We start from the raw sequence: 19,715 nt of genomic DNA on the forward strand, positions 1-19,715 counted from the left end.
CTCTCCTGACTGGTGGATGGGGGTTATACCATTGACATCTCACGAGGGATGCTGCTCAACATCCTGAACAGGACAGTCCCCACAACAGAAGCATCTGGTCCCAGATGTCAGTAATGCTGAGATTGAAAACTCTCATACAAAAGTCATACATGATTATACACTAAAATATATACTGCTTTGAATATTTGCTTTTCTGCTGTGTACCTACTTGAGAAGGGTGACAAGCCCAATTTTGCAAACAAAACCTACAAATTAGGAAAGAAGAGATACAGGCAGTAGAAGGTACTCTCAAACTTGGTTATCCCAAGCATGGTATGTGAATAATAGGGCTATTCAGTTACCAAGCCAGCATGTATACACTTCGCCAATTCTAGAGTCCAGTTTTCTTGGCGTCTTGATACATACTTGAAAACCCTGATGAGACATGAGTCACTTCATCTTTAGATTTCTAAGCCCTATTTCTTTTTTTTTTTTAGAGAAACAAAGTTCCCTGCCTAAATTCCTTCCTTGATACTTTATTATCATGCCGTTGACTTTTATCCTAGAATTATTTCAGAGGTGGCCTCAGAATAGGGTGTCTGCTCTTTGGTAAAATTTCTGTTGAGGATATTTAATTTAAAATCAAATTCATCTTTTAATTCCAGGAAAATCTTATGTTAAACTGTTCAGCTTCCATTTTATTAGGGTAAAAAATGTTTAACTCCATATTAACCTTTTTCCCCCCTTGTATGATAGGAATCAGCTTATTTACTGATTAATTTGAATAATCGGTTCTTCACATTTAGAATTTTTATATAAATGTTCACCTCTAAAATGTGTGTGTATGTATTTTAAGGCCTGTATAGTTGAATTCTGTCTGTAAATTAATGAATTAGAAAATTTCAAGACATTTTAAACTTTGTGTTTTTCAGAATAATGGTACCTGCAGTTAGCTTAAATTAGTAAACTTTTATTATGATCACTTCTAATAATTTTTCTTAACATTATAATTTATTAGATGCTATGACTTTCTAGATACTGTCATTGCCCTGAGTCTTGAGAAATAATTTGCTTATGTACATGTTTGCATTGCTGTCTATGCCGTGAACTATGATTCACTGTATGTAGTGTCAGTGGATGTCATGGAACTTAGAGATACTTAGAGTACAAAACTCTGCCGAATATAAAGATGCTTCTTGGTGTTGAAGGCATGGTAATAAGTAAAGCTGCTGAAAAAATAGTAGACAGGATAAGCAACTTCATTAGGCAGCAGACAGGTGGACACAGGCTTCTGGGCTTTAGCCCAGCTGCTGGTTGCCAGGTCTGCAGACCTGTCCTCCCCCAACTAATGGCGTATTAGGAATCTGATTCAGGTCTGATTTTGTTGTGTGAGAGGAAGCTCTTTTAAGAGGAAAGGGGTGAGGAGAAATGGAGATTATCTGTATCTAGGAACCAATAAGGTTGACTGATTAAAATTGATTTTTTAAAATTAGAATTCTTCAGGATGAACAAAATAAATATTAAACCTAACTAATAGCTATAATATTGAGGGTAGCTACACACTATTAGGACAGATGTTTTCGTCTGACTGACTGTTGGATCCATAGTTTCTAGAACCGTGTTTGTAGCCTAGCAGGTGTGCAGTCAGTATTTGTTGAGTGAGTATGTTAGGCTGTGCAGATGAGTGTGTGTTATAGTTTGTTTTTTCTAGGTGCAGATGCTGATTTAATTGCTTGGATTAAAAGGTGTCAAGAAGCTCAGAATGGTAAGTGTGCGGATTTCCCATGGTCTTTCAATTTAAAAAGAAGTCAATGTTTGTCATTTTTTTTTGTTTTGAACTTTATAACTTATAATTTAAGTAGTGCATGTTCTGTTAGATTGGGATTTCCAAAGGTATTTTCATTTTTTTACCTGATTCCTTATGTTGAAAGGGAGATTCAAATGGATTTGTTTTGCAATGGTAAGAAATTACTGAGGAGTCTCAAGTGACTCCAGACTGTAAAATTAAACCAGTTTCTCTTATTAGATATGCATGGAGAATTGGTTTCCATAATAATATGTTTGTGCCTTAGAAATCATGTATGTAATTTTGTCTATACATGTACTGTTATCTGAAAATGTTTCTTTTTTATGTTTTTAATAGGATCACAGCCCGAGGTGGTAAGTCCAAAGTTTTTAGTCCTTTGTGTTTTTACTTAATTATATAACTATTGAATATATTTGAGACAGTACTCCGAATGTACTTTGTGGCAGTTCCACATGTCTCTAGGACAGTTTTACTTATTTTCTTCCTCCAAATGCTGTCTCTTCCCTTCTTTAGGAACAAGTTAGAGGCCACCAGTGACCCAGGGCAAGTCCTTTAGATTTATTAATAAGTAGTTTAGGAAAATCTGAATTGGTTAAAAAGTCACTTTGTTTCTCAGTGGTCAACATAGATTGTTGCAGAGAGACTGTGAACCAGGGTCAGGCCGTATCAGGAAGGCACTGTGGAAGTACTCCTCCATAGGTTTTTCCAGGGCAGTTTTGCCATTGTTAAGCCTGGAGGTGTTAACACTACATTCCTGAAAATGGTTTTTTAAATGTTACTGTTATTTTCAGTTTAGAGCATTGCTGAATCTTGGAACTGGACATTTTATCTGTGATCTTTTCCAAACATATCTTCTGAAATTTTTCTCTTTTTTTTTTGGCTGCTTTTATTTTAGAAGAAAAATGATTTTTGAAATGGAAACTCATAAAATTTTTAAAATGTTGAATATTCTGATTTTTGTGAAGATGAATATTATTTAACATTAATGTATACCATACTTTGTAGGAAGTTTTCATGTAATTATTCCATATCAAAGTAACTATAGCACTGGGCAAATTAATAATAAATACATTTTTAATATGCAGTTACTAAACTAACTCGTAAAAATCTTTCTCTTTCGATTTGCCCAAATCAGTCTGCATCCCAGAGGACTCATCAGTCAAAAATCAAGTAAGGATTTCTTTTTCATAATGCATGATAAATATGCCTAAAGGGAAAAGAAACCCTGTCATTTAATAGTAAGCAAGTCCCTACCTGTGGTTTAAGTGTTTCTTAGTTTTTAAGATAAATCTTACTAAGCCTTGAAAAACTATAGTTATAAGACCAATAACCAATTTGAATTAGTGTTCATATTAAGGTTAACTTAAAACTTGCTTCACAATGTTGCATATTATGTCATCTTTCCATATAACGTCTTACATTTAAGTTGTTGTTATTACACAGGTCAGTAAGTTAGTAGTAGACTTGATAATATTGTAACTTTACCTGCCTTTTATATTTGGAATAAATTTTTCATGGGATAATTCTGCATGAATTGAAAGTTACTTGCTGAAGGCAGCAGTTACACTCGTGAATATAAGTAGCAAGTGAGGACCCCTGATAGATGGTGTGTTCACTGAATCAGTGTGGGGTTATTTTATATATATTCTATACTCCAAACACCGTACTTATTATTTAAGTTTATGTACCCTAAACTTAAATAATAAGTACGGTGTTTGGAGTATAGAATATATATAAAATAATCCCACAATGGTTTAATAAATATACCACATATCAGGGCACTGTGCTTCATCCTGGGAATGTAATAGTGGCAGAATAGATCAATAGCTCTTCGCTCATAGGGTTAATCTAGTCTAATTTGAAAGTGAGGATCCCAGCTTTCAGAGGGAAAGATACACATGATTAGAATCTCTCGACACACTAATCTTCCCACATACTTGGAGATTGAAGGTAGACGCTGTATTTAATACTGTGCCTGACAGAATGAGTTGAATTATTTTAATTTTAGCTCATTTACTCCTGCTCCCTGTGCTTAGGACTGTTTGCCCCCAGCTTCGGTAAAGAGATCCTGGAATATGGGGTCGGGTCCAGTGTATCACCTGCTACTGACTTAAACTGATTGCCGCATCCCTCTGAGCCTTTTTTTTTTTTTTGTAAAATTGGGATAGAACTGTTTACTTCTTAGTATTAGGTTGAAATGAGAGGGTAAAACTATTGCTGATGTATTAGAACTATGATCTGTTTAGAATAAATTTTATTGTTTACTTTTAAAATCCCCTGGAGTCCAGTGGTTAAGACTAGCTTCCACTGCAGGGGGCATGGGTTTGATCCCTGGTTGGGGAACTGATCCTGTGGCCAAAAAGAAAAAAAATTAGCTTAAGCACAACACTATTGGGGATACTTTAGAACCTAAAAAATAATGTGAGTATTTAAATCCACTGGAGAGAGTTGGGACATCATCTGCCTTATTTTCTCTTCCATTAGTACAGATCATGTGGAATTGGTTACATAAAATTATTTCTGTCAGCCAGCAGCTGCTTTGCTATTTTGTTCCTCAAGGTGGAGCTCTTGTTGTTCATCAGATTGTAACTTTTATCTTGACAAAGCAAAGAAGCAACAACTTTAAGAATTTCAGAAGTTCTAAGTTTCCTCTTTCTTTTTTAATAGGTATGACTGGTATCAAACAGAATCTCAAGTAATCATTACACTTATGATCAAGAATGTTCAGAAGAATGACGTAAATGTGGAATTTTCAGAAAAAGAGGTCATTATAGTCTTTGAGTTATTTTTGATTGAGATTGAATACTTTTATTTATAAATGTGTGTGTGTGCGTGTGTGTGCTCAGTTGAGTCTGACTCTTTGTGACTCCAGGGACTGTAGCCCACCAGGCTCCTCCGTCCATGGAATTTTCCAGGCAAGAACAGTGGAGTGGGTTGCCATTTCCTACTCCAATTTGTAAATATAAATAAATTATATTGCAGAATAATTTATAGCAATCTATCAAATATATATCATTTCTTCCTGAGATAATATGGAAATGCTGATGAAAATCTGAAGCGTTCCTTTTCCATTTGCATCATTTTAAGTTTTGAGTCTAAGAGTATATATACTGTAGCTTATAGCTTGATGTGGGTTGTTTTCTCTTTAGATTTGGGATTTAAAGCAGAACTTGGTTGGTAAATATAAAAGACACATTTGGGAACTTTAGACACATTATAACCATGCTTTGGTTACATTTGTGTGGTACACTTAATGGAAAAGGTCTGCTTCTTTGTTATGACTTTAACCATATTAAATGAGTATGACTTTTAATAACTTGGTTTCTTAGCATTTAGCGGAAAACCTTGTGATAGAGATTTAAGAGAGTTTGTGGTAGAACTAGATGTTTTGCACAAGAATGCTTTTTTTGTTACATGCTGTACTATTTGGCCCTTGTATCTTGAGTTTCCTTGAGATTTAAATGTATAGTGTATGTTATGAAACATACTCTGTTCTTTAATTAGGTATATAAGAGTTTCTGTGACAAATACCAGGTTTTTTTTTTTCTTTTGATTGGAGCGTTTAGTCCATTTACATTTTTTTTTCCTTTTTTTGTCATGGGCAGTGCTATTTAATTTTGGAGTAGAATTGCTTTACAGTGTTTCTGCTGTGCAACAAAGTGAATCAGCCATATGTATACACACATCCCTTTCCTCTTAAACCTCCCTTTGCCTTTCCCCATCACACTCCTAGTTCATTGCGGAGCACTCGGCTGAGCTCCTTGTGCTGTATAGCTGCTTCCCCCTAGCCGTCTCACACGCCATAGCACACATGTCTAATCGTGCTGTATAGCCGCTTCACGCTAGCCGTCTCACACACCATAGCACGCGTGTCTAATCGTGCCGTATAGCCGCTTCCCCCTAGCCGTCTCACACGCCATAGCACGCGTGTCTAATCGTGCTGTATAGCTGCTGCCCCCTAGCCGTCTCACACGCCATAGCACGCATGTCTAATCGTGCTGTATAGCCGCTGCCCCCTAGCCGTCTCACACGCCGTAGCACACGTGTCTAACCTGCTTTCCCTATTGGTCTCCCCTCCTCTTCTTCCCTTCCCCACCCCCTGCCATGTCTACATACCTGTTCGCTATGTTTTCTTCTCTACTCCTGCCCTGCATACAGGCTCGTCTGTTACCATCTTTCTGCATTCTAGATACATGCATTGATACACGATAACTTGTTTTTCTCTTTCTGACTGACTTCACTCTATGACAGACTCTAGATCTATCCACATCACAAATGATGCAGTTTTGTTTCTTTTTATGGCTGAGTAATATTCCATCATATATGTGTACACACACACACACACATATGTATATATACACATCACATTTTTATCCATTCATCTGTTGATGCACATTTAGGTTACTTTCATGTCTTGGCTATTGTAAATATTGCTGCAATGAACATTGAGGTGCATGTGTCCTTTTGAATTACGAAGGACACCAGATTTTTAAAAAGGATTATTTTGAGATTCTTAAATCTTATATTCCATATAAGGTTTTAAAAATACTCTGCAACAGTACTAAAGTTCTGTAATTATAGTCAGTTTAAGTATTTTACCCTTCTTTAAATTAATTTATAAAATGTGCTACTAATTTTATATTCATTAGTTGTCTGCTTTGGTGAAACTTCCTTCTGGAGAGGATTACAGTTTGAAACTGAGACTTCTTCATCCTATAATACCAGAGCAGAGCACGTTTAAAGTGCTTTCAACAAAGGTAAGACCATTGAAAAGGGTTGTCACTGGTAATCTTTTCAAAATACAGGAAAATTGGTAATCTAATTATCGCTGTGGTTGTAAACTTATAGATCCTTCTAGCCACATATGTTTAAATTAAATAGGAACAGTAGTTTTTGAATAATAGTTTTTCCCCCTCCCCTAATTCTAGGAAAATGGAGTTTAAAAATCTAACCTCAGCAGTGTTTATATGCTTACTAAGATAGGTATAGTACTTCTTGATAAAACAGTTGCCACTAAAGATGCAATGATCAGCATCTCCTTAAGATTTGATACTGACAGTGTTTCTTGTCTTGGACTTGTCAGTTTGGTCCATTGTGATACATAAATACTTTCCTCACACTTCCTTATGGAGTTAAAAATATAGACTATTATAAACATGAATCTGCTGTCTTGTTTTTTAGTTAAGCTGAATTTTAGGTTACTGTGTTATGAGGGGTTAATTACAGTTTGAATAACTAATTTATAGATTTCTTTATATTTTCAAAAAGAGTAAAAATGTGCAATAGAATTAAAATTCATAGAATGTATCAGCTACCAGTCAGAAGATGTAGTAAGAGTATAGTAGGATAGAAGTGTAATTTAGCAGAAAAAATACTGAACTGAAAATCAAAAAATCTGACTCTGGTTCCTTGCTCTGTAAGTGTAGACTAGTGATTCACGTGATCACACATGATCATAGGGCATGATTTCCATCATCCTGTGAAAATGAGAGAGCTGTGGACTCTGAACTCTGAAATCCTTTCACCTGTAAGATTGTGTGAGGGTGTATGAGGGGAAAGAATGATATGAATAAATTTTCTACATTACTACACCTTTTCTATACACATGTCCTGCAGCATAGTTGGTTATTTAACTTTTGAGCTGTGTGAATGTTCCACTCATGGACTAGAATCAGGGTTGGCTTACGTCATGAAGAATGATAACTGGGCCTGTAGGAAGAAGAGAGCGTCTACAGAGGGTTGGAGCAGGAAGTGCAAAGTAAAGAAGCAGTAGTTTTTGCATCTAGTATAAAAATGATATGCTTAAAACTGTTTGAAGAGTGAAACATACAGAGCTGTTTACTTAGGCAGAGACAGGAAACAGTTGCTTGGACGACAGAAAGTCAGAAAAAGGATGACATCTTCTGAAGATTTTAGTCTTACTGGCCCCGTCTACATTGGACAGAATTTGGTTAGTAATATTGGGTGAAATAAGCAGAGAACTACAACTCGATTTGACAGGGAGATAAGTCAGAATATTAGGAGTTGGCATTTTTGTACATCTTTTCTATTGAGAGGTGTTAATGCTTGTCTTTTTGAAGTAATTTAAATTGATTTGTGTGAAAATATGGCAAATAACTTCAAAACCTGATTCCACCTTGTATAATGGAAGAGGGTATTCGGCGACTACACAGGTCTGTGTGGCCAGAATCGGGGCTGTGACCAAGCACTGTCGGTTTTTTATTCTCCTTTGACTCTTGTGAGTGCTTGTTGACTGTAACCATTCCCCAAGGCCCTCTTACTGTTTTCCCAGCTTACCTTTTTCCCCCCTTGGTCCTTTCTTTAAATGCTACATAGCTACTACCCTTCCCTGTATGGTAGTTTGTTTATATATACATTGATTTCCCTTACTTTTTGTAAGTCTTCTGAAGATGAAAAGCTGTCATACTTGAATCTCTTGATGTGCTTCGGGGAAGGTTGCCAGATAAAGTACAGGTGGTGGTGGTTTAGTTGCTGAGTTGTGTCCGACTCGTGCAGCCCCATGGACTGGAGCTGTAGCCCGCGACGCTCCTCTGTCCAAGGTGTTTTCCAGGCAAGAGTACTGGAGTAGGTTGCCATTTCCTTCTCCAGGGGATCTTCCTGACCCAGGAATCGAACCCGGGTCTCCTGCATTGCAGGCAGATTCTTTACCAACTGAGCTATGAGGGAAGCCCTGAAGTACAGGATGAGCAATTAACTTTACATACAGTAAATAATTTTAAGATACAAATATGTTCCATTTGCTAAATTTGGCAATCCTAGCTCTGTACACTGTATGTCGTGAGTAGGTGGTCAGTAATTGTTCAGAGAATGAATTTAAATTGGGTTCTGATACTGGCCTTACCAAGTTTGCAGAGTGTAATAAGTGCCTTCATTCTTCGGTGTACAGGTAAAAAGAAACTGAGGTTCGTGGATTTTAAATGCTTTTCCTAAGTTGCAAGTTACTGAATTGTTCAGCATGGCCCAGGAAGAATACTTAGATTTTTGTTTCTTTTCTTAGGTTTGTCTAAGTTCTTGACTAAAGAATTTAGATTTGAAGGATATATTCTGGAGGATGATTATTTTTACTATGCTAACCCAGAGTAATGTATTTTACTTTGTTAAGCTATCTGTTTTTAAGCTGTGTTTTATGGGAAACAAATGGAAAGAATTGTACCTAATTAGATCCTAAGGGAAATGACATTTTTGAATCCTTTTTTATACAGCAGAGGGAGTCAGTATTAAAATACTGAAAATAAAATCTTTCTCTGGGTTACTGAGGCTTATTTATTGATGTCACTAGAAGGGAAAAATAGTAATTTTCTTTTCATATGTTTGCAGGTGGATTGAGAAAAGGGTACATTTTGCTTGGGAAAATCTGCTTGATACTAGAGATTCTGTAAAATCTGTGGTTTAAAAGGGCTGTTTCTTTGCCTTTTGAGAATCCTGTTTTCTTTCCCACCTTCAAATAAATAGTGCATGTTGCATATTTATGTATAACTGTTGGTTAAGTGTTATTCAAGTGAAATATAATTTGCAATGAAGATAGGAAGAGTTAGTACCCTTCAATTATTGAAATAGCATTTCTCAACTATTTTTTTTTTTGCCATGCCACACGGCTTGCAGGATTTTAGTTCCTTGACCAGGGATTGAACCTGGCCCCAGCAGTGAAAGCGCCAAGTCCTAACCACTGGACTGCCAGGGAATTTCCCTTAACTAAATATTTTACAGTATAGTATCTAATGTCTTTTTTTAAAGTCAGAATTCATATATATATACATATATATATATATATATTTTAGTACCACTGATAGTTATTTCTGCCTTCTACTGAATACCAGCTTACATATCTGCCTGCTGATCCATTTTTTTAAATTAAGAAACTAATTTTTTAATTTCATTTTGTTAATCTCGTGACAGTATTCTCTCAACACAACCATAGGATTTATCTTCAGTAACAGCTATGCTGTAAAGTACTCATTTTAAAGATTAATATTCACTCCAAGAAAAATTGCTGTTGCAGAAATGGTCTTGTGTTCCTATTTTTAGTCAGAGTAATTTTTAGTATTATGTCAATAAAATATGAAGCTTTTAACTGGAATTGTGGGAAATAAAGATGTGTGTCTAAGAGACAGGTAGCCAGCCTCCTTCTCCCTTCTTAACCCACTAAAATTTTACAAGTTTTAGTATTTTTTTTTAGATATTCATGGAAGAATCTTAATTATGATATGAAGGGATTGAAGGTGTCTGGTCAATATACTCCTGCTTATTTAAACACAGATGTGTGCAGGGTTTTGGATTATTGTTTCGTTAGTGCTGTTTGATGTGGTAGTGCTGGTAATGTATTTTTTTTTTTTTTAATAACTGTTTAGTTGCTGATACCCACAAATTGCAGATCTTGGAGTATATTCTTGCTGCCTTTTCTATGAATGGATATATGTATATTTTCAAAAGAAAAGGATTTTACTCTCCATACTATTTGTAGCTGTCTTGTTAAATTTAGTGTGCATTATGGATTTTTTTTTATGCTCTTAGATGTTTTTCAGCAAAGTATTTCATCATACGCATTTACTGTAGCTTTTTTAGCCAGTGCTGTGTTGTGTGGCCTGTAAAGAACTAACAGTAGCTAACTTTTGATAGCTGTGTATTACCCTTTGAAATCCTCACAGTTACTACATGGTGCCAGTATTGTTAATACCTTTTTAAAGGTATGGAAACCGAACCCAGAGATGTGAAATAATTTGCTCAGATGTTTGTGCTAATTGTAGCCGTGATGAAGAAGATACTCCTAATAGCCTTCACTCACTTGCCAGACACAGTGCTATATTGTTTCATAATGGTTTTGTTTAATCCTCATAAGAACCCTAAGTGAGCTATGCCCTTGTTATTCAGTCACTGAGTTGCATCTGATCCTTTGCAACCCCACAGACTGTAGCACGCCAGGCTTCCCTGTCCGTCACTATCTCGGAGTTTGCTCAGATTCATGTCCGTTGAGTTGGTGATGCTGTCTAACCATCTCCTCTGCCGCTCTCTTCTCCTTTTGCCTTCAGTCTTTCCCAGCATCAGGGTCTTTTCCATCAAGTCAGCTCTTCACATCAGGTGGCCAGTGTATTAGAGCGTCAGCTTCAGCCTCAGTCCTTCCAGTGAATGTTCAGGGTTGATTTCCTTTAGGATTGACTGGTTTGATCTCCTTACAGTCCAAGGGACTCTCAAGAGGCTTCTCCAGCACCACAGTTCGAAAACATGAGTTCTTCAGTGTTAAGCTTCTTTATGGTCCAACTCTCACATCCATGAATAACTACTGGAAAAACCATAGCTTTAACTATACGGACCTTTGTCAGCAAAGTGATGTCTTTGTTTTTTAATACTCTTGTCTAGGTTTGCCATAGCTTTCCTTCCAAGGACCAAGCATCATTTAATTTCATGGCTGCAGTCACCATCTGCAGTGATTTTGGAGTCCAAGAAAAGAAAATCTGTCACTGCTTCCACTTTTTTCCCATCTATTTGCCTTGCTTGATGGGAGCAGATGCCATGATCTTAGTTTTTGAATGCTGAGGTTTTTTTTTAAAAAATTGATTTTAATTGGAGGCTAATTACTTTACAATATTGTATTGGTTTTGCCATACGTTGACATGAATCTGCCATGGGTGTACATGTGTTCCCCATCCTGAACCCCCCCCACCTCCCTCCCATCCCATCCCTCTGGGCCATCGCAGCACACCAGCCCCGAGCACCCTGTCTCATGCATTGAACCTGGACTGGCGATCTGTTTCACGTATGATAATATACATGTTTCAGTGCTATTCTCTCAGATCATTCCACCCTCGCTTTCTCCCACAGAGTCCAAAAGTCTGTTCTTTATATCCGTGTCTCTTTTGCTGTCTCACATACAGGGTCATCGTTACCACCTTTCTAAATTCCATATATATGCGTTAATATACTGTATTGATGGTAAGCCAGCTTTTTCACTCTCCTCTTCTACCCTCATCAAGAGGCTCTTTAGTTCCTCTTCACTTTCTTAATAGGTAGGCCCTGTTAATCCCATTTTACACGAGAAACTAGGCCTCAGTGAGATTTGTCGTATGTCCAACAAGTGACACCTGTTGGACTCAGCTCTTTCAGAATTACACTACTGTCTGTTTTTGACTTGTTCACAACTTCTGCTTATGCGGCGCCCGCCTCTAAAATGTGGATGGTTTTCCTGTTATAGGGTTTTTCTGTTGAGTGAGGTACATGAAGCACGTAGTACCTGGGGCATGTAATAAGTACTCAATAAGTATTGCTGCTGTTATTTAATTTTCATTATTTAGATTTTTCTTTGGGTTGTAAAATCAGTAAATGCACATCATAGAAAATTTGGAAAAATATCAGGGAGCTGAGAAAGTAATGTCTCATTACTGATGACATTTCGGCATACTTCCTTCCAGATAATTAGGTATTTCCCAAAACTTAGGTCTGTTGCTTACAGAATGGACACTGGAATTTTTTGTTTATAAGAGTGTCTCTTCTGATAGATTTCTTCCAAGAAGAATCAAGGTGGTGAGGGGCCCTACGCATCAGCACAGTGCCTGGCTCACAGTAGGCACTCAGTACTCATTTGAACTGTGCTGTTAGAACATTGGGGAAGGTTATTCATGCATTACCATCCTTTGCACTAAAAACATTATAAAATGATTTGAAAATAAAAATAAAGACGGTAGATGTGCATTCTGGCCTCAGGGAGACTGAGCTATTCTAAGAGTTTTGATACAGAAGTTAAATGTGCAAAGAGCTGAGTGAGAGAACATTGGGAAAGCTGCGTTCTAAAGATCAGGGAACACTAATGACTGCATCTTTGAAACAGATGGTTCCCAAAAGTTTGCCAAAAAAAAAAAACCAAAAAACTTTACCAGTAAGCTGCACAGCTCTCTAGTCTCTGGTAAAGATTTCTTCACCATCAATCTGTAATAGTAAAGACTCACCTTTTTTTAAGAAGATAGTCTCTGGATGCCGTGACCCTTTAGAAGTAATGGCTTTTCTTTAAAGTTCCTTTCATTGGAAAAAATTAAATTTTCTGCTGTGTAAAGGAGAGCTTAGAAATGGGTGGTAGTACACATACTATTGAACACTGACAACGCAACACACAGGTTTTCTTACTAGTAGTCTGTGAATGCTGCTTGGGACCTTGTGGCGCCTTGAAAGCCTTCTCTGTGCCTGTGAGAGCTGCATTCACGCAAATCATCAAGGTTTTAAGTTATCTTTAAATTACTCTTGACTTAAATGAATAGAATGGCTGCTTAATAGTCCCAGTAAAAATATCTGAAGATGGACTGGTGGTATTTTGAAAAGTATCTGTCAGAATCACTTTTAAGAGCATCGGTTCAGTTCAGTCACTCAGTCGTGTCCGACTCTTTGCCACCCCATGGACTGCAGCATGCCAGGCCTCCCTGTCCATCACCAACTCCCGGAGTTCACTCAAACTCACGTCCGTATGTAAGCGTTAAAAGTGAAGTAGATAAAAAAGGAATTCATAGGAAATTAGTCTCTCCCCTTTTGCCTTTTAAGAAAGCTGCTTTAAATGCTTTATTCTGTGCATTTCTTTTAATGAATGGAGTAAGTATAATTTCGAGTTCAAGTCAGCTTGTCTCAGTTGAAATAGGTTGTTACTTAGAGCTCTGACTTGGGCTTTATAAAGGCCTCTTTGTTCATAATGCACAATTACTCAGGTTGTAGTGGCTTTCAGAGATGCCAATGCTAGTGTGTGCTGCTATTCAGGTGAAGTGAGGGACTTTTTATAGACAGTTCTTAGTACAGGAACACGTGGTGTGAGCATGGGGTGCCCCATGGCTGAAGTTAGTTAAGGATACTGGTGATGTACACACTGCTTGTGAAGTCTTCATTTCTAGATAAGTTGAAAATTAAAGGAGTAAGATGCAGTTTTAAATTTTAGTATAATATTAATAGTCCTTTTCAGTAATTATTTTTGTGTCGTTGCTGACTATTGGATTTCTGTCCCTTTTTGATAAAGATTGCAACAGTGACATCTGAAAATGACCAGAGTCCTCATACTGTGTATGAGAAAATACTGGCAGTATTTTGCTTTATGAAAGTTAAGTCATAGTTCACTTTACAGAATTCTGGAGATCCTTGTAAATGTTTGTTTTTATTCATGTAGAATTTAAATACGTGTGTTACATTTAAAAGACTGATGGTTTTGCTTCTTTTCCAGTGAGATTTGTTTTCATGTTGTCTCTCATGAAAACATTTTTTGTTACATTTCTGGGCACCTTAAGAAAATACTCAGTCCACACCCTTTTATACCCATCACTTCATATCTGACTGAAAATACTGACAGATTACTGTTAGTGTTTTGTTAAAGTATTTTAAAATGAAGATTTTAAGGATTTTCTCCCTGAACTCTTTTGGTAGAAAGATTACTAGCAGTTGCTACTTTAAATGATTCATCTTCACCAAAGAGATCAAAGAACCAAAGTGGACATAATAGGCTTGTCTTTTGGGTTTTTTTCTTACTTAAAAAGTCATAATTATTTTCTTAGAAAAAACATTAGAATATAAAATTCTAACTTGATTCTTAAAATTATTTGCATAATGCTTATTACTGTGTTTACCAGCACTATAAATGCTGATTTCTGCTAGGTTCAAATTGGGGCTGAACATTATTTAAATAAGGAGAATGTAAGGTGATAAGTGCTCTGTGAGTGTGTGTTAGGGCTAACACAGTGCTCTGTGGGTGTATGTTAGGTAGATTCTAGGGGACCAGCCTTGATTAGAGAGTAAAAGATGCTTTTAGGAAGCTCCTAACATTTCATTGTAATAAGCGGCCTTAGTTTAGCCCTCAGAAGCTCTTCATAGTCTGTCTTGCACCTTTTTTTTCCGTCTATTTTTCACTGATTTAACGAAAATCCTGGACTTGAGGCAAACTGGTCTTCTCTTCACTGCCTGATGACACTGTCCTTTCTTACCCTGGGGCTCCAGTTTTTGGCAGTTCCCTTTGCTTCTGGAGACCCTTGCCATCACTGTAAATGCTCCTGCCTCTCACAGCCCTCAAGGTGCCTGCAAACCTTCCTGTTCACAGCCAGTGTGATCTCTCCTGAGTGTTTAGAACATTTAGTTGCCTTTCTTCAAGTGCTTCACACACTAGTGAGTGGTCAGGGATGACCACATATTATTTTTTAATATGTCAAAAATCCCTCATATTCCTGAAGACTATACCTTGCTCATGGTAGATGTTTGATGATTATTGAACCAATGATTGTAAAAATGTTATCATTACTTGTGTTATCAAAGCAGGCCCATTTACCCAATGCACAGTAAGCCAAACACTAAGACACTGATATTTGCAAAAGAGAAAGAGTTTATTCATGAGGCAGCTGAATGAAGAGACAGGAGAACAACAACAAAAAATCTTATATCTGCCTCTCCAGAGGCGACAGACTTGGGATATTTATGGGATAAAGAAGCAAGGTGGTCTGAGGGGTGGGGGAAGGGAAGGATGATGAAGTGAAGTCATTGGTGTTCTGCACAGGTATATCTGAGTCACACGTTTCTTCATGAGATGCATGTTCAGAAAATGGCATTAGCATGATCTGAGGGTGACATTTTTGGGCCCTCTGAGGTCAAACTCATGGAGGCCCAGTTGAATGGTCAGTGGTCTTGACCAGTTTTAACTGGGCATGACTAGCTCTATGTTCCAGAAACAGTTACCTTTACTGTTGTGTGTTAGTCACTCAGTCATGTCTGACTCTTCACAACCCCATGGACTGTAGCCCCCCACCAGGCTCTTCTGTCAGTGGGATTCTCCAGGCAGGAATACTGGAGTGGGTTGCCATTTCCTGCTCTAGGGGATCTTCCCAGCCCAGGGGTTGAACCCTGGTCTCCTGCATTGCAGGCGGTTGCTTTACCGTCTGCAAAAGTAATTGTTGAACTTTGCCTTTTGATATTAGAATACCTTCTTATATAAATGTGGATATGTTATACATCATTTTAATGCACATTTCTTTCATTTTTTTTGCTAATGACTTACTACTTGCTGTTTATATTTATTTTAGACTAGGGAAATGGTGTTAGATAAAAAGAAAATTTTGAGCAGTTATCTTATTTGAGTTCAAAATGGGTCATAAAGCTGCGGAGACAACTCAAATCAAGAACTCATTTGGCCCAGAAACTGCTAATGGATGTGCATCGAAGCTGATCCTCTTCCAGCTATGTGAGACGTTGCCGAAGAACTCGGTGTTGACTGTTCTGTGGTCGTTTGGCGTTTGAAGCAAATTGGAAAGGTGAAAAAACTGGATAAGTGGGTGCCTCATAAGCTGACTGCAAATCAAAAAATCATTGTTTTGAAGTGTCATCTTCCCTTATACTTTGCAACAACAATGAACCACTTCTCAGTGGATTGTGACGGATGGAAAGTAGATTTTGTACAACTGGCGATGACCAGCTCAGTGGTTGGACCAAGCAGAAGCTCCAAAGCACTTCCCAAAGCTAAACTTGCACCAGAAAAGATGATGGTCACTTTTTGGTGGTCTGCTGCCTGTCCCAATGACTACAACTTTCTGAAAGCATTGCATCTGAGACGTATGCTCAGCAGATGGATGAGATGCACCGCAAACTGCCGTGTCTGCAGCTGGCCTTGCTCAACAGAAAGGGCCCAGTTTGTCTCCATGGCACTGCCTAGCTGCACATTGACAACCAGCACTTCAAAAATTAAACGAATTAGGTTATGAAGTTTTGCATCATCTGTCATATTCATCTGACCACTTACCAATGGACTACCACTTCTTCAAGGATCTCGACAGCTTTTTGCAGGAAAAATGCTTCCACAGCCAGCAGGAGGCAGAGCATGCTTTCAAGAGGTCATTGAATCCCGAAGCACTGATTTTTACGCTGCAGGAATAAACAAACTTATTTCTTGTTGGCAAAAATGTGTTGATTGTAATGGTTCCTATTTTGATTGATAAAGATGTGTTTGAACCTAGTTATAACGATTTAAAATTCATGGTCCAAAACTGCAGTTAGTTTTTCACCAGTGGTTCACTAATACAATGACCCCTACGTCAGAGGTGTTTTATATAGTTGGTGCTTAAAGGTGTCTTCTTGCTACACGAAACTTGGAGGGTATGCAATTTGCAAGAACAGTTAAAGTGACTTCAGTCAATAAAGGCAAGTTACAAGATGTTATTATTAAGCAAGTTATAATTTAAGGGATCTAACTGATGACTTCCCTTAGTTTTACTTGTTTTGATATTTTTATACAATGAAATAAGTTTTTCTACTTTGAAACAGGTTAATGTACACACATACATAGTAACTCCTTTAGAACAGTTTCTCAGTGGTGGGCACTGTTAGCATTTGGGGCTGGATAATTCTTTGTTGTGGGTGTTACCCTTTATGTTGTAGGATATTTATATTTAGTAGCACCCCCTTGCCTTTCCTCAGGAGCTTCCCAGGTTGCTTAGTGGTAAAAAAAAAAAAAAAAAAAAAAAAAAAACCACCTCCAAATGCTGGAGATGGAGGAGACACCGGTTCAACCCCTGGGTGGGGAAGATCCCCTGGAGGAGGAACTGGCAACCCACTGCAGTATTCTTGCCAGGAAAATCCCACAGATGGAGAAGCCTGGTGGGCTACAGTCCGTGGGGTCGCAGAGTCGGACTGAGCAACTGAGCAGATACACACACAGCCTCTCCTCACCTGTGCCTCAGTTGTGATGACCCAACAGTGTCTCCAGACATTGCCAAATATCCCCTCGGGGACAAAATCACCCCAGTTGAGAACACCGCTTTAAAAGAAGAAAAGCATGTGGATTTCTAAACTCTTAATTGTAATTTATAGTGTGTATGTGTATTGTTTTTGAAGGTGGCTTTTAAGTAGAAACAAAGTAATTGTTTCAGAGTTCTCCGAATTTAGCTTTGTAATTTAGCTTTGGAAGCAAGGACGCTATTAATTCTTATAAAACATTGATAACTTACGGAAATTGCTTTTTCTTTTTAACTGTTTTCTGTATTTTACATTGAATAATTGATTTTGTTTGGTGTCTCCTCCAGATTGAAATTAAAATGAAAAAGCCAGAGGCTGTGAGATGGGAAAAGCTAGAGGGGCAAGGAGATGTGCCTAACCCCAAACCGTTCATAGCAGGTTTGTTTTCTGGCCTTGATGAGCTTTAGATTCATATCGTGTTATATAGTTGAAATTAAATAGTGCTGAGTATTCTTTCTGCTTTCATTATTTATGTTCTCAAGATAAAATACACGGAGTATAATATGGTTGCTCTATAATGAATACAAAATATTTCCTAATGATGGTTCTAACTTCTTAAACTCCATAAGAATACAAATGAATGGCATCAGAGCCCAGAGGGAATTGGAGCTTATTGTTTACCACGTCAGTTTGTGACATTGGCTGGGGGTTGTTTTTGTGTGTTAGCTTTTCCTGTTTTTTATGTGTAATAGTTTTACTCTGCTGATGTATTTCCCGCTCTTCCTTTCTCCCTTCTTATTTATGCCTTTCTGTTTCTTCTAATATAGTCAACTCTAATTTCCTGGAATTTCAGGGCCTCCCAGAGAAAAATGTCTAGCACATTTCACTATTTTTCTAAGAGGTGGAGGCAGACAGCTAATGAAGGCCTAAGGCAAGCCTATGAGTAGAGTAGAAAACAAGGGTTGATTGCTTAATCCTTTAAGGAAAAGACTACTTTATGTTGGGGTCAATTCTAAGCATAGGCAGTAGACAGGTGTTTTTCTAACGCAATGATTAATCTGTGGGACACACTTAGACGTAGTGTCTAAGGCTGTATTTATAGCAATGACCTCATTAATGAATGGAGAGAGATTACCTTTTGATTAGAGAGAATGCTCTGATTTGATGACTAAAATGAGGTAACTTTGTTTCAGCTACTTTTTGATTTTTCACTGCTTTCTTCTGTAATATAGAATACAGCTTCATTGTGGCACCTTGTAGAAAATGCCAAGTTTGCCAGTAGAGCATTCATCTTCAAATTCTATTTTGAAATAATTTTAGGTTCTAATAGAAGTTGCAGAAATACTCGAGTCCCACGTACCCTTCACCCAGTTTCCTTGCATGATACTGTCATAGCTAACTGTGGCTAACCTACAGCAGAGCCAGGAAATTTACCCTCGCAGGTAATTTTTTGGAATCGAAATGCTTCAAGTTGGTATATAAGTTCTTTATTAAGCTTCTGTGCCCTGCTGTATGTGAAAGATTTGGTAAAGATGTTATGTGCTTCTCATGGGGCTGACTCCCAGAGATTTTTGGATTGAGGTTTATATATAGCTTAAAGCATTTTTTTAAAGAAATATTTTAAATGTAGTATCTCACCTAGTTCTAGCAGCAGCCCTGTATAGCAAGTGACCTCGTATTGTTCCTCCTGTCTTACGGGCTCAGAAAGGTTAGACAGCTTGCCTGAGATTACCCAGCAGTTTCCATTGTCCAGGACTAAATCCAGGTCTTCAGAGTCCGGGTCCGGTTCTTCTGCCTCATGTGTGATACTGCTTGCTGCCGCGTTTTCTAACAGTGGGAAGTCTCTGCTGACATGAAGAGCTTTACAGTTAGTTGATGTTAGAGTGAATAAGCAAGAAGTTAGGTTACCTGTCTCTGAGTAGCTCATCTGCCACCTAACGGTATTAATGTTTTCTGAGATTAAAGATTTTTTTGGTGTTACAGATACAAACTTTTTTTAAACTCAATGCCTTGAATATTCAAGATGGTATTCCTTCTGACCGGTTTTATTTTTTGTAAGGGGTTAATGTGCTTGTCAGATTGTTTGACAAGCTGGAGACGGAAGATAAGGGCAAGTTGTTAACCTATCTGTGCCAGCTTTCTTATCTGTAAAATGGAGATGAGAACTGTCGTCCCATCTGGCAGATCAGCATCAGGAGTAATTAAACCCGTGTGTCCTAAATTCTTAATTTACCATTGG

At 37.7% G+C, this 19,715-nt stretch overlaps 1 protein-coding gene across 2 annotated transcripts in view; it reads left to right on the plus strand.

Moving 5' to 3' along the window:
* The window catches only part of SUGT1 (SGT1 homolog, MIS12 kinetochore complex assembly cochaperone), a 41,381-nt gene that overhangs the window by 9,917 nt on the left and 11,749 nt on the right, over nucleotides 1-19,715 (plus strand). For both annotated transcript variants that reach the window (XM_006076525.3, XM_006076526.3), the window contains 6 exons: nucleotides 1,691-1,744; nucleotides 2,123-2,139; nucleotides 2,922-2,956; nucleotides 4,454-4,550; nucleotides 6,436-6,543; nucleotides 17,824-17,914. In XM_006076525.3, the coding sequence (XP_006076587.1) occupies nucleotides 1,691-1,744; nucleotides 2,123-2,139; nucleotides 2,922-2,956; nucleotides 4,454-4,550; nucleotides 6,436-6,543; nucleotides 17,824-17,914 (402 nt within the window). The remainder of the gene's footprint in view (nucleotides 1-1,690; nucleotides 1,745-2,122; nucleotides 2,140-2,921; nucleotides 2,957-4,453; nucleotides 4,551-6,435; nucleotides 6,544-17,823; nucleotides 17,915-19,715) is intronic.

This window comes from Bubalus bubalis, chromosome 13 (genome assembly GCF_019923935.1).
Source record: "Bubalus bubalis isolate 160015118507 breed Murrah chromosome 13, NDDB_SH_1, whole genome shotgun sequence".
Lineage (NCBI taxonomy): Eukaryota > Metazoa > Chordata > Mammalia > Artiodactyla > Bovidae > Bubalus > Bubalus bubalis.